General features: G+C 39.2%; 1 protein-coding gene across 2 annotated transcripts in view; it reads left to right on the top strand.

Annotated features, from left to right (window-relative positions):
• Positions 1-13,080, top strand: part of LOC129719746 (protein obstructor-E) — a 67,815-nt gene that overhangs the window by 29,442 nt on the left and 25,293 nt on the right. For both annotated transcript variants that reach the window (XM_055671150.1, XM_055671146.1), the window contains exon 2: positions 7,186-7,395. In XM_055671150.1, the coding sequence (XP_055527125.1) occupies positions 7,186-7,395 (210 nt within the window). The remainder of the gene's footprint in view (positions 1-7,185; positions 7,396-13,080) is intronic.

The raw sequence follows: 13,080 nt of genomic DNA, 5'->3' as shown, positions 1-13,080 counted from the left end.
ATGGCTATTACTGCTATCCACATGGCTACAAAATCTATGAGTCAATTCAAATCCACCAAAACATTAATACAGTCCCATACTAGATGTTGAATTTGCTTAATTGGAAGGTCTTCTTTCGAATGAATACAAAAAATACAAAAACAAAAGCCCATGATCTTCTGAATAAGTTTCTTGAAGACCGTATCTCCTGAACAACTTTAGCCGGGATTCGTTACTTTTTAACTGTTTGGATTCACGAAATATATATTACGTTCTAAATACTCAAAACTGTATTCACAAGCGCCACATTTCGAATCAAAATTTCACCAACTAAAAGTCATTAACCTCCGGAAAAACTTTGCTGAAGATGGCAACAAATTAAGTTCAAAATGCTCAAAACTACATGCACACTAGCACTGCGTTGCGGACTGATTCCAATTCAAAATTTTCACCAAATATTACCCTTGAATCTTTTGAATAACTTCACTGGAGACGGCACACGGTGCCGGTGCCGGGGGTTATAATAAATTAAAATATACCAAAAAATCTGAGTACACCATTCGATTCATTATTACGTCCTGAATCTCTGGTCAAAATTTGAGAATCGTCGTACGGTACATTTTTGAGTAATGCCCTTGTGAGGGTCGTAAAGTACAAAAAAGTGGTATAAAAACGACGAAATATTTCTTGTAAGGCACGTTTTTCAACCACTGTTTCATGTCATAACTTCCAAAATATTTTCTACACATTCCAAGTATTATATTTCAAGATATTTACAGTTGGTGGAAAGATTTATTTGAAAATCCCACAGTGCACAGTGGTCTAAACTCGAAAAATCATGATCGTTTTAGATTTGACTGTGAAAAATTGATTTCATGTACTCAATGGTTTCAGTAAAATTGTTCCATAGAACAAGGCGGCTCTCGGTTTCTCGATCAATCCGCCTAACAGTTATAATAATAATACTAAGTTTTCTAATTTTCAATATACCAGATTGCATCCTTTAGAAAGTTGTGGAAAATTCGAAAGAAAAACAATTGCTGAATATTGGGATGTCCTATGTCTACGCAGGACACGACAATATTTGATTTAATTCAGCTAAACTTTTCTCAAGACTTGAGTTAAATTTATAGTTTCGGAAATCACAGAAGAAGTTATATGTAGTCGAAAAACCGATTTTGAGTAACTTTCTATATGGTCTGATTTACGTTTAAAATTAAGCACTCAAAACTACATGCACTCTACAGGGTGCGCCATGATTGTTGCAGCAAGAAATAGAAGACTATGTTTTTGGCAAGTAAGAGAAAACTTTTGGAATAAAAATAGTTTATTGAGTAAAGACAATTTTGAAAAAGAAAAAAAAAACAGAATTCATTCAATGTGTCTTCCGTTAGTCCTGACGACAGCTCGGAGACGCTTAGGATGAGACTCGATGGCAGACCGAATGTCAATTTGAGGAATTTCCTTCCAGCAAATTGAGCAAAGACTTCTTCAACTCGACCAAACTCGTGTGTTTTCGTGAGCCGGCCTTTGCTTCTAACATCCCCCAAATCGAGAAGCCCATCACGTTGAGATCTGGCGAGTTTGAAGGCCACTAATCCATGGTGATGACAGAGGAAAAGTTGGACATGCATCAGTCTTGAACGGTCTTCTTTGGTGAGCCGGGGCATCGTCTTGCATAAAAGTCCAGTTTCGATTGTTAGTCGTTTTCTGGGCCCAACAACTTTGCATTTTTGTTGAAAAAATTATGACGCTTTCTGTAGCGTCGCGTTGCGGTTTAACTATACTGTCCGCCAAACAACTTTGATGACCAAAACTTTGCTTGTCGGAAGCACGAGATAAATAGAGCTGCAAAAACTGAAAGAAGCAATTCCAAACTCGTGGCGGGTAGTGTGAGTCCACAGTCAATAACCCAGAAATGAGCAAAAACGGTTACAGTGACAGCCAACTAGGCCAACAGCAGTAAATATCCGCTATCTATCACTCGTTCCAATTATTTGTCAAAAAAGACATAAAACATCGAATTTATGGCGTGGCGAAATTGATCAATTTCAAGCAAATTGCTGACAACAAAGAGCTATAATTGATATTTCAAACAGAAAAGACCAATAAAAAAACCGTGAATACTAGAATGCGAAACACAACGTTTTCAAGCAACCGGGAATTTTAACCCCCACCACCACTGCTGCAGTGAGTCGTTAAGCAATCGTTTGAACGAACTATTTTCACTATTGTTATTGTTGGTGTTGATGGCGATGATGATGATGATGCTGCTGTTGCTGTTGCACAAGAACCTTTTCTCTTTTTCAATTTTAATAAATCGACCAAAATCCATCCATCGGCGACCGCCTACACACTGGGGCGCTGGTATGTTTGCAATTTCCGCCCCTCTTTCAGGCGGCTAAATTGAACAATTTCGTACCAGTTATTTTTTTGCCTCCACGGGCGCCCCGCAATCGGCCAGCAAAGTCCGGCAAACAATCAATAACATGTGTTAACAAACAGCAAATTGCGGCACAAAAACAAGCGTCAATCGATTTGCTCTAATAAACGAAAGAATTTTGCACTTTTTGCCAGTCGCGTTGCGGTGCAAAAAAAAACCGAGTCTAAAGGTGTGGGCAGCGGGCGACGCGGCGAAATAGGCGCCAGGGTGGAGTGCATTTCATAATTATCTGATAACTACTGACGGCCGTCCGCGCCCCAACGGCTGTTGCATTCCTGCATGCATACTCGGGGCTGGGGAAGCTCATTAAAAATCCATAAACTATCGGCATCGTTTTCGTTTTTTTTTTGTTTGTTTATATAAAATGTTGTTAGCATTGAAAATGTATCGTTTTGAAATCATTTCATTAATGATTGCGGAAAGGAGATGTTCTTCGATTGATAAAACTAATTGAATATTTCAGGAGAATAAAAAGTGGGGTGGTGATTTTCGAGGTGACGTTTTCTACTGTGAGAACAATAATATAAAAAATAAATGAAGTCCTCTTCAGTGATGCTTGAGTGTCAGGAAAATAATAAGCAAATTCGAGCTTGCTCATCTAATGCCGATCATTCCGCAGGCTGCTTAATGAGCTGAGACTGCATCCGTTTGGTTGTAGGAATTTTGTGAACCAACCCAACCTTAAACAAGATGCATCGTACCTAGTAGGTACTAGCAATTGGCGTTTGCACGGAAAAATATGATGCACATTTGTTTCTGATAAGAGAAATTAACCATGTTGTGTGCTGCGAATGTTTCCAAAACCAATAAAAACACTCTGAGTGTTATCAAGCGTGCCTTAAAATTTAGTTTGAGCCATGATTCGTCCGTACCGTTCCCTGCGTGCTAACTGCTGCTGCACTTGTAAGCGGTGAAACACTGTGAACAGGATGTAGGCGTCGATTGGGCGTCAACAAAGGTGGAGTGCAAGTGGTGCGCGACAATTAGACATGCAGCAGATTGGCTTTCGTGTTTATAGTCTTAGACAAGATTGTTGCTGTTGTCGGAGTACAAACATTGGAACCGGCAGGGCCCGGCTCCGGGCAGAGACGATGAGTGTATGTGCTTTCTGCTGCAAAAACTGGCAAGTTTTCTACACAAGATCGTTCTCGAGCACTTCACACCATGCGTCTCCACGGATGCAATTTAGAGGCGAATTTCCGCTCCTTTCTTGCCGCTACTGAAGCGCTATACATACAGCAGCTATCCAGTGCGAGAGTGCCTGTTTCCCGGACGACGGCAGCGTTGGTGATGACGCGACGTTGGCAGCGGCGTTGTTGGGTGGGGGGCAAATATATGCACACTATTATGAAGCTTTTGCTCTCTTCTCGAGAAGGAAACGAATTTTACATTATAGGTCGTTCCACATCGTCACCAGCATCCACAATTTCCTCACTATGTCCTTCGTCTCACCGTTGTGTGCTGCAGCACTAGTGCAGCAACGAACGAACGGACGATGGCAGCGGGAGCACACATTCCTATGCTCACCATTTTGATTACATGCCTCAACGCTCCCATTGTTTGAGGTTCATTGATGTATTCGGATGGGTGCGCGGATTGTGGAACATCGTCAGGTTTCCGCAAAAGTAAAGTTGGTTTTGTAATGCAAATTGTGAGCCTCTTCCACGGAACCCCCGTAAATAGTAAAATGAGATGCGCCAATAAAGGGCTACCGGCATCAGGTGCGATGTGGGCACCTTGAATCGGTTCCGAGCCATCGAAGTTCGGTGGCAACGGAAACCAGCTGACTATTGACGAGAGCGGAAACGACCTTTGCTCATTCTAATGAAAAAATCCTGAGATGTGTTTTCTTTCGGATTTCCGAGCAACACCGAGAAGATTAACAAACGAACGCCGTTCACATTCAGCCACGTTCACAATCGGCAACTGCAGCTGGTTGATTTTTGTTTGACCCCCGCCAGCTCGAAGAAAGTTGCCAATTAATTACTGAAATAAGCTTCGGGATTACACCGAGCTTCCGCTGCTAATTACCATTAACACGTCAATTTATTGGAAATCAGTCAACCAATTACCGTTCGGCTTCATGTTTACCAACTGTTGATTTTCCTCTCATAATCGATATCCTGCTAATACCACCACCGGACTGAAATAAATCGTCCCTCACCCGCTCTTGTAGAGCAAATACAATCGATGACAGACAGCGACCGGTTGCGAGTTTCCGTGTTTTTTTTTCTGCTCTTGCTGATTGACATTTCATTCGATCATCGATGGCCGATGTCATACGAGCGAGAGGGGGTTCAACCGTGAACACAGATAAAACTTAAGTGCACACCCGTAGGGAAATTAGAGCAGGGTGTAAAATTTCATTGTTTTCCATTTGATCGTTTTTAAACAGCTAAATAGTCGCTGTGCGACGAGAGCGGAGATGAAAAATTTTCGAGGCCACACTATTTTCTGCTGTTCTCTACCACCCACTGGTTAGCCTCGTTAGGCATCGAATGATCATAATCGTTGGAAGATTAACGCTTTGAAGATAATAGTATTTATTCGTGAAAATTTCAGCTCGCTGCTTCTCCCGTCTCACGTATAAAAGGTCAGGAGAATGTCAGAACAAACGAACCCTTCCCTGGAATGACTCGGCAAGCAGGAAGTTTCCTTTGTACCATACCGGAGATTATCTCTGCTACTGCTTATTTGTAATATCGTGCATTATCTTAACCCCAACCATCAAATTCAAAGCAGCTATCCTATCCACTTTCGCCTACCTACAAAGTGGCACACAAAAGCTGCTTTTCTTTTGTGAACCAGCGTTGCCAAAAGGTGAATGCTATATTATATCAACTTTCAGTGATTCTGTCTCTCGTCTATGGGCTGCAACTACACAGCCATACCCGGTCTGTATATGTGTCGTGGAATGAATCGTGCTCTAAGGTTACGGATACTTTACGTTCACTGAGGGAATGGCAAACATTAACCGTACCACGCGGTGGCCCTCTGATACTCGGGTGGTTGAAATCGTCTGGGGGTTCCTTTTGCAACAGCAGCAGGACGTTGTAGATAGGTTTGGAGCGAACGTTTCCCTCCTGTTTGGAATCAACTTTTCGATACACTCCACAATACTGTTGAAAACTAGAGCATGATCGAAGTCACTTTTTACACAAAGCAGGTTCGGCATTCGATAGTTTTTGCCAGCACTTGCAGTAGGCTTTAGGATGATAGGGTGGGATAATCGTGCTTATTTGCAAATTAATTCAAAACTAAACGGTACAGTTTCAATCAGATGTCGCACTAAATTCTTAGCCTTTATGCCAGTCGAATATTTCGGAACCACTGGCAGTACCACCCAGTGTTTGCGGTTTCTTCCTTCTATTAAGTGATTCGGATCACTTCAATTGTTGTTCACCCTACTTCCAGTGAACAAACTATCTGGGAAAAGCTACTCTTTTGAACGCCGCAACACTGTACGGGACGGTATCAACTAGAGGAGTTCAATTTATCGTTCCCGTTACCACCACCGTTCCGCTCCACCCTTTTCACCTCAGCAGTCAGAGGAACAGACTTCTCACCGGGTGTGTTATGTCTGGAAGGGATTTGGTGCATTATAAATTTGATTTTATTATTAGCTTTCCTTCACGTTGCTCGCGTTGGCAGCACGAGAAACCTGCCTTTTAGCCTGTTTTTCCCGGAGCTCCAACTCCTCAAACGCCTCCCCGCTTCCTCTCGCGAGAAAAAAAAACTGGGCTTGCACACTGCATAAGGCGTGGCGGCATTGCAGCTGCCATACCGGGGCTTGATGAAATTTTCAGAGTTCTGTTCCGAAACGAAGAACGGGCAAGTTTCCAACACACCTAGAAGAAACAATTACTTCATGGCTGGTGGCAACAGGCGGTGAGTCATTATCTGCAAAAGCATATGACACAGTAGATTGAAACGTCGCCTCGATTTGAGCCGAAATGCCGAAGTTTTACCAGTCTCGCACCAGCTCCGGTTTGTTAGCTTCGATTACCGTGATTTGAAAACTACACCTTCGTTGCTAATTACCAGTTATCTTCACCATAATTTGGCACAATGAGGCCAAAGAGTTGAAACATAAAACAAAAGATTAATTTTAGACTTTCGCAAATTACAGTTGCTACCACGCCATCCGTCTCCGTCCTCTTGGCAGAGCAGAGATAACAAGAGAGTTCACCAAATAACCCCGACGGGAATCAATCATTTCCGCCATCCGCGCCGTGCCCTAGCTGACATTTCACGGGCATTGTGTTCAATTTAACGCGGGCTTAACCAAGCTACCAAGTTTGCCATGGGGTGGAACTGCGGAGCGTAAAATCCTTTGTCGCGGTGGGAATGGGCTGTTGCGGACGTTATCAGGCACACTTGAGCAATAATTCCACGCTTCGTTTACCACTTCCTTATCGTCGATCAACAGCTTCATCAGAAAATTATGAAAGCTTCACCGGATGGTTTTCATGCACACCACAGTGGCACGTCAGTGGTTTCTTCGGTGATGCCTCCTCCGTTATCCCGCGGGAGGTGAATCTTCGCGAAAGTCCATCTAATCCGGGAGGGCATTTCGCACCAACGGCAAAAGTTGCGTGATGACGAAGGGAATGAAAACCCGATAAAATTGTTGAGATAAAAGCTGACAATCAAAAGTTTTATATCCTCTCGTGGGTTTCATTTTTCAGCACATTGTTTTTTTGCGACCCGATTTCGATATTGGACCTAATATTTTGCGTACTTTTTGCTTTTTTTTCGTTTAGCGCTGGCCCAGGAAAGCTTCAAATGCCCGGACGATATCGGCTTCTACCCACATCACACATCCTGCGACAAATACTGGAAATGTGACGATAACGTGGCCGAGCTGAAAACCTGCGGAAATGGTTTGGGCTTCGATGCAACAGATTCCAAATACCTGGCAGAGAACTGTGATTATTTGCATAACGTGGACTGTGGTGACCGCACACAGCTAGGTAATTTAACATACATAGATCACATTCGTAATCCTTGAAACAAATATCTTGCGCTCGGTTTGGCTTCAGCCACAGATCAGGACGACTCACTTTTTGAGAAATTGAGAAGAAAATGTTCATGTTCAAATACTCTGTTTTGTTTGGAAAGTTTTCGCGTCCAATAACTGCAGAACGCTTTGAGATTCAGTAGATTTTCATTTGTGTAACAAGCTATCATACTTTGATGAAATATTTCACGCGTGAAACACAGCCGCATTAAATGTTGGTGTTATCATGACAAGGAAAATTTCACTTTCATGCAATGCTCGTTCTTTCCATCTTCGTTTATTCATTATTCGTTAAAAACGAACGTGAAGTCGCATAAGTCATCCGTCAGCAGCAGTGAAAACGTGTTCATTTGATTTTCACCGTTCAAATTTTCTGAAAATTTATTGCACTGAGTTCTGCTGTGTGAACTGCAATTTTGTACAGTGGCATTACGTCACTAGTGATGGAAATTAACAATACTATTCCGAAAGAAATCAGACATTTCGTCGTTTCATTTGACAAAGCTTGATAATTAATTGTATTTTCGCTTTACCAAAAAAATGGTAGAAATTATTTGATTGGATTTTCATCAACCTTCATAGCGTAACCGTGAACGATTAATTGATAACACCAACGTTTAGGGCGGCTATTTTTCACTTTCATGCAAAAGCACTGAAAAATATCAACCCGGGTTTTTTGTGTCAACCCAATAATGAGTTATTTTTCCTCTCAACGTCCTGCCGGCAAATTGTTGGAAATACCCTAATTGGTTAAAATCAGAAGCTGACCATTGAAGCTTCCTATCTTTAATAATTTCAGTTGAACATAGTTTTTGTTATCGTTTTTGAACATAATGTCCTATACTAAAGCACTTATTGGTTGACGGAAAAAAGAAACTAGGCTTTCTAAACTGTTCCTTTGATATTTGAAACAACTTGGACTCAGTGTTGCAACATATTCATCTGTACTGGAAGGGCAAAAATCTTTTTCATCTGTACTTTCTCTTCTGAAAATCTGTACCAAAATCGGTACTTGTAAAATTAGTGTTGCATAAAAGGTCCATTTTTGTTAACCTTGAGAAAGTTGCAAAAGTTGTAAATTATTCGTTCGGTTGATGATGGTAATACATATTTTTATTGAATTTGGAATTTGTTTTCAAGTGTTTCGAGAAAGGAAGCGGGACAACAGCAACGTTTGCATCAAAACACGGATTGACCTTTCGCATTGAGCTTTACAGAAATGTTTGGTTTCGATTTGTTTTCCAAGTGATGCACCTCAAGTGGTTTTAAGTGCACCGAGAAAATACTAAAAAAACAATATCGCACGCTTAGCCTGGGGGCTAAAAGCGGTCTCGATCAACTAGATTAGTTGAGAGAATTCGTTATCGATATTGTTTTTGGCACATTTTGCATGTGTAGGATAAGTACAACGATACACCGTGCCCCAGTGCTGAGTCGAGAAAATTTCCAGCTCGAAAAGATCCTCGACTCGATCGGGAATCGAACCCGATATCACAACCGTGTGGGAGAGCTAGCCGACCGACATCGCTAACCACAGAGCCACGGGGACCACCGAAGAAATAATAGCAGTTTAATTAATGGACCCTTTACAAAATCTGCACCAAACTGTACCTTTTGACAAAAATGATGTGATGTGAATAAAGTCCTATTACGGGACTCACGTAAGTGAGAAAAACGTCGCAAAGTGACATCTGCCGTGAAATCTGGGTTATTATGAGTGTCATATCACTAAAGTGAAAACGGAATAAGCGACGTTTCGCATGGAATTATTTCACGATCATTTGAAAAGTGAAATGATTTCACGGGAATGAGATAAGTCAAAATTGGATTGATTTGTGATCTAATGATAAATACTGGACTCGTTTTTCAGTAAGAAAACGTATTAGAATTCGATCCGTGCCTCAAGGTGGTCAAAAATTCAACTTTTTGACCGATAAAAATATTGCACAGGTTGATCATGAAATTGTCTATATCGAAACATTTTTTTATGCCGAATGTCTTAGAAATACAGGAAACGTTTAGATCTGATGTTATCTATTGATTTGAATTCTGCGTTGATAATTATAAAATACTAGATTCTTTTTGACGTGGGAATTTTCACTCCAGTTTCCCTATGCGTTAGTTGAGAATAGTTCGTTTTACAAACCTATTTTCCAGTCATTTCTTGTGCCACAGCTTTGGTGAAAAGTGATCGTTGAAAGTCGCTTCTCCATGGTACTTTGTTCTGCATTACAGAGCTTATACACCGCCACGACTTTGATGTTACGGTCTTTGTGTTTCCGATGGGCCGTTGAGTCTGTTTAGAGTTCCGTTTGTACTTGGACAGTGATCAATTGCTTTCAAAATGCAAATTAACCACTCCGAATATGAAGGAGAAGCCCTTAAAAAACCTTTCTTTTCCCGTTAGTAAACTTTTTCTTTCTTTCTCTTCTTCTATTGTATTTCTCTTCTTTTGCAACTTTTGTCTCTGTGACTTTCTCACTCTACTTCAGTTTTTCTCTTCTTTTTTGTTTTTTTTCTCTACTACATCTTCTTCCTCTTCTTCTTTCTATTCCTCTTCCTCTTCTTCTTCTTTTTCTTCTTGATTTTCCTCTTTCTCTTAATCTTCTTCTACCTTTTCCTTTTTCTCTTTCCCTTACTCTTCATCTTCCTCTTCCTCTTTCTCATGCTCTTCTTATTTCATTTTACTTTTCCTTTTTCTCTTCCTCTTTCTCTTAATCTTTCTTTCACTTTTCCTCTTCACCTTTCTTTTCCTCTTAATCTTCCTTTATCTCTCTTTTTCTTTATCTCTTCCTTTTCTTCTTCCTCTTCCTCTTTTCTCTTTTTTTTTCTTTCCTCTTCCTTCTTATCTTTCTCTTCCTGTTCACCTTCATCGTCATCTTCCTTTTTATTTTCCTCTTCATCTTAATCTTTCTTTTACTTCTTATTTTCCTTTTCTTTTTCCTCTTCATTTTCCTTACCTCTTCATTTTCCTTTGCTCTCCATTTTCTATTTCCTCTTCATTTTCCTTTTCATCTCTATCTTCCTTTTCCTCTTCCTTTTGTTTTTCTCTCTCATTTTATTCCTTTTTCTTTTTCTCTTTCTCTTTCTCCTTTTCTTTCTCTTCCTCTCCCTTTTATTCTTTCTCTTTCTCGTTTTCTTTCTCGTTCTCCTTCTTCCTTTTGCGCTTTACTTTTCTCTTTCTCTTTTTCCTTCTGTTTTTCTTTCGCTTCCTCTTTATTCTATTTTCCTTTTTTATTTCAACTTCTCTTTCTCCTCCACTTTCTTCGTATATTTCTCTTTCTACTTCTATTTCTCCTTCACCGTCTCCCTATATTTCTTTTTTTCCTTCTCTTTCTCTTTCTCTTCAGTTTCACCCTCTTGTAATCTTCCTTTTCCTTTTCCTTTTCCTCTTTATCTTAATCTTTCTTTTCCTCTTCATTTTTCTTTTCATCTCCATTTTTCTTTTCCTTTTTCATCTTATTTTTCTTCTTTCTAATTTTGTTTCTTTTTCTTTTTCTTATTCTTGCTCTTTTCCTTTCTCTTTTTCTTCTTTTCTTCTTTCTCCTCATCTTTCTCTTCCTCTTCATCTTCATCTACATCTTCCTTTTCGTTTTTCTCTTTCTCTTAATCTTTCTGTACTCTTATTTTTTTCTTTTCTGTTTTCCTCTTTATTTTCCTTTTCCTCCTTATTTTGCATTTTCTTCTTTTCTTTCATCTTCATTTTTCTCTTCATCTCATTTTTCCTCTTTCATTTTGTTACTTTTTCTTTTTCTGTCTCTTTTTCTTTCGCGTTCTGTTTTTCTACCTCTTCCTTTATTTCTTTCTCTTCATTTTTCTCTTTCTTTTTCCCGTTCTGTTTCTCTCTCTCTTTCGCTTTTTTTTTCTCTCAATTTTTCTTTCTGTTTCTATTTCTTTCCTCTTTTTTATCTCTTTCTTTTTCTATTTCTACTTCGTTTTCTCCTTCACTTTCTTGCTATATGTCTCTTTCTCCTTTTCTTTCTCCTTCTCTTTCTCCTTCTGTTTCTCTTTAATTTTCTCCCTTTATGTCTCTTTCTCCTCCTTTCCCTTTTTCTTTATCTTCATTCTCCTTTTCATCTTCCTTTTCCTCTTTCCCTTCATCTCAATCTTCCTTTTCCTCTTCAATTTCCTTTTGATCCTTTGCTTCCTCTTCCCATTCATCATATTTTTTGTTCCTTTTTCTTTTTCTCTTTCTCTCTGAGTTTCTCTTTTTCACTCTCTTCACCTTTCTCGTTCTCTTTCTTTTTTTCTTTCTCTTTATATATCTCTTTCTCTCCCTTTTTATTCTCTTTCTCTTTCTCCTTATATTTCTTTTTCTCCTCCTGTTCTTATCCTTTTCCCTCTTCTTCTCTCTCTTTTCTTTTCTTTTCTTTTCGTCTTCCCTTTTCTTTTTCTCTAGCTCTCGCTTTTTAATCATTCTATTTTTCTCTCTTTTTCTCTCTCTTTGTCTTTCACACATACTTTCTCTTCCACATACATTTTCTTCCTCATTCTCACATACATTTTCTCTCTCTTTTTACTCTCCGTGTTTGTCCCCTTCTTTTTGCCTTTCTCCTAGAAAGGTATAGCACGAGCTGAGCATTTTCTGTATGTGAGTGTGTATGTGTGTGTATGTGCAGATTTTTATTCTCACTCACTTTTCTTAGAGATGGCTGGACCGATTTTCATGAAGTTAATTGCAAATGAAAGGTCTTGTTGTCCCTTAAGACCCTATTAAATTTCATTGTAATCGGACTCTTATTTTAGAGGTTATGTTTAAAAATGTGAAAATCATAAAATATCATTATCTCACAAACCACACAACCGATTTGAACAAAATTGATTTCAAATAAACGGGTTTCGCGAAAAACCCTTAACTTTTGAATTTTATAAAGATTGAACTTAGGGTTCAAAAGTTATGAAAAGAAACGTGTTCTGAAGACTGTTTATTCTCACTCATGTTTCTCAGAGATGGCTGTACCGCTTTTCATAAAATCAGTGTCAAATGGAAGGTCTAGTTGCCCTATAAGACCCTATTGATTTGTTTTGCAATCGCACTATTACTTTTCCTGTTATGTTCAAAAATGTGAAATCCAGCTATGAAAAGGAACATATTCCGAAGACTCTTTGGACTCACTCACTTTTCTCAGAGATGGCTGACCCGATTTCCACAAAATTAGTGTCAAATAAAAAATCTAGCAGCCTCATAACACCCTATTGAATTTTACTGTAATCGGACTGTAACTTCGTCTGTAATGTACCGAAATGTGAAAATCACAAAACTTCATTATCTCAGAAACTAGAAAATCGATATGATCAATATTATTGTCAGATGAGCGGGCCAGTTAAGGGTTTACTGATGAATTATGATTGAACACGTGGTTGCAAATTTTGGCTGCCCTATACGTTCCCATTTTATTTGATTATAATCGAACTTAAGCAACAGTTATGTATTATATTGTTAATAAAACAACGAAAGTCTATTATCTCAAAGATTACATGACTCATTTGAACATAACTCGTGTCATACGAACGAGTCATCTCTCAAACTTACAAATAACAAACTTCATAACAATTTAATATGTGGCTCAAAAGTTATGGAAAGAAAAGAAATTCAAAGACTATTTATAAATACACCTGCTTTGATCGATATATGTGG

This window comes from Wyeomyia smithii, chromosome 1 (genome assembly GCF_029784165.1).
Source record: "Wyeomyia smithii strain HCP4-BCI-WySm-NY-G18 chromosome 1, ASM2978416v1, whole genome shotgun sequence".
Lineage (NCBI taxonomy): Eukaryota > Metazoa > Arthropoda > Insecta > Diptera > Culicidae > Wyeomyia > Wyeomyia smithii.
This window is presented reverse-complemented; position numbering and strand designations above follow the sequence as displayed.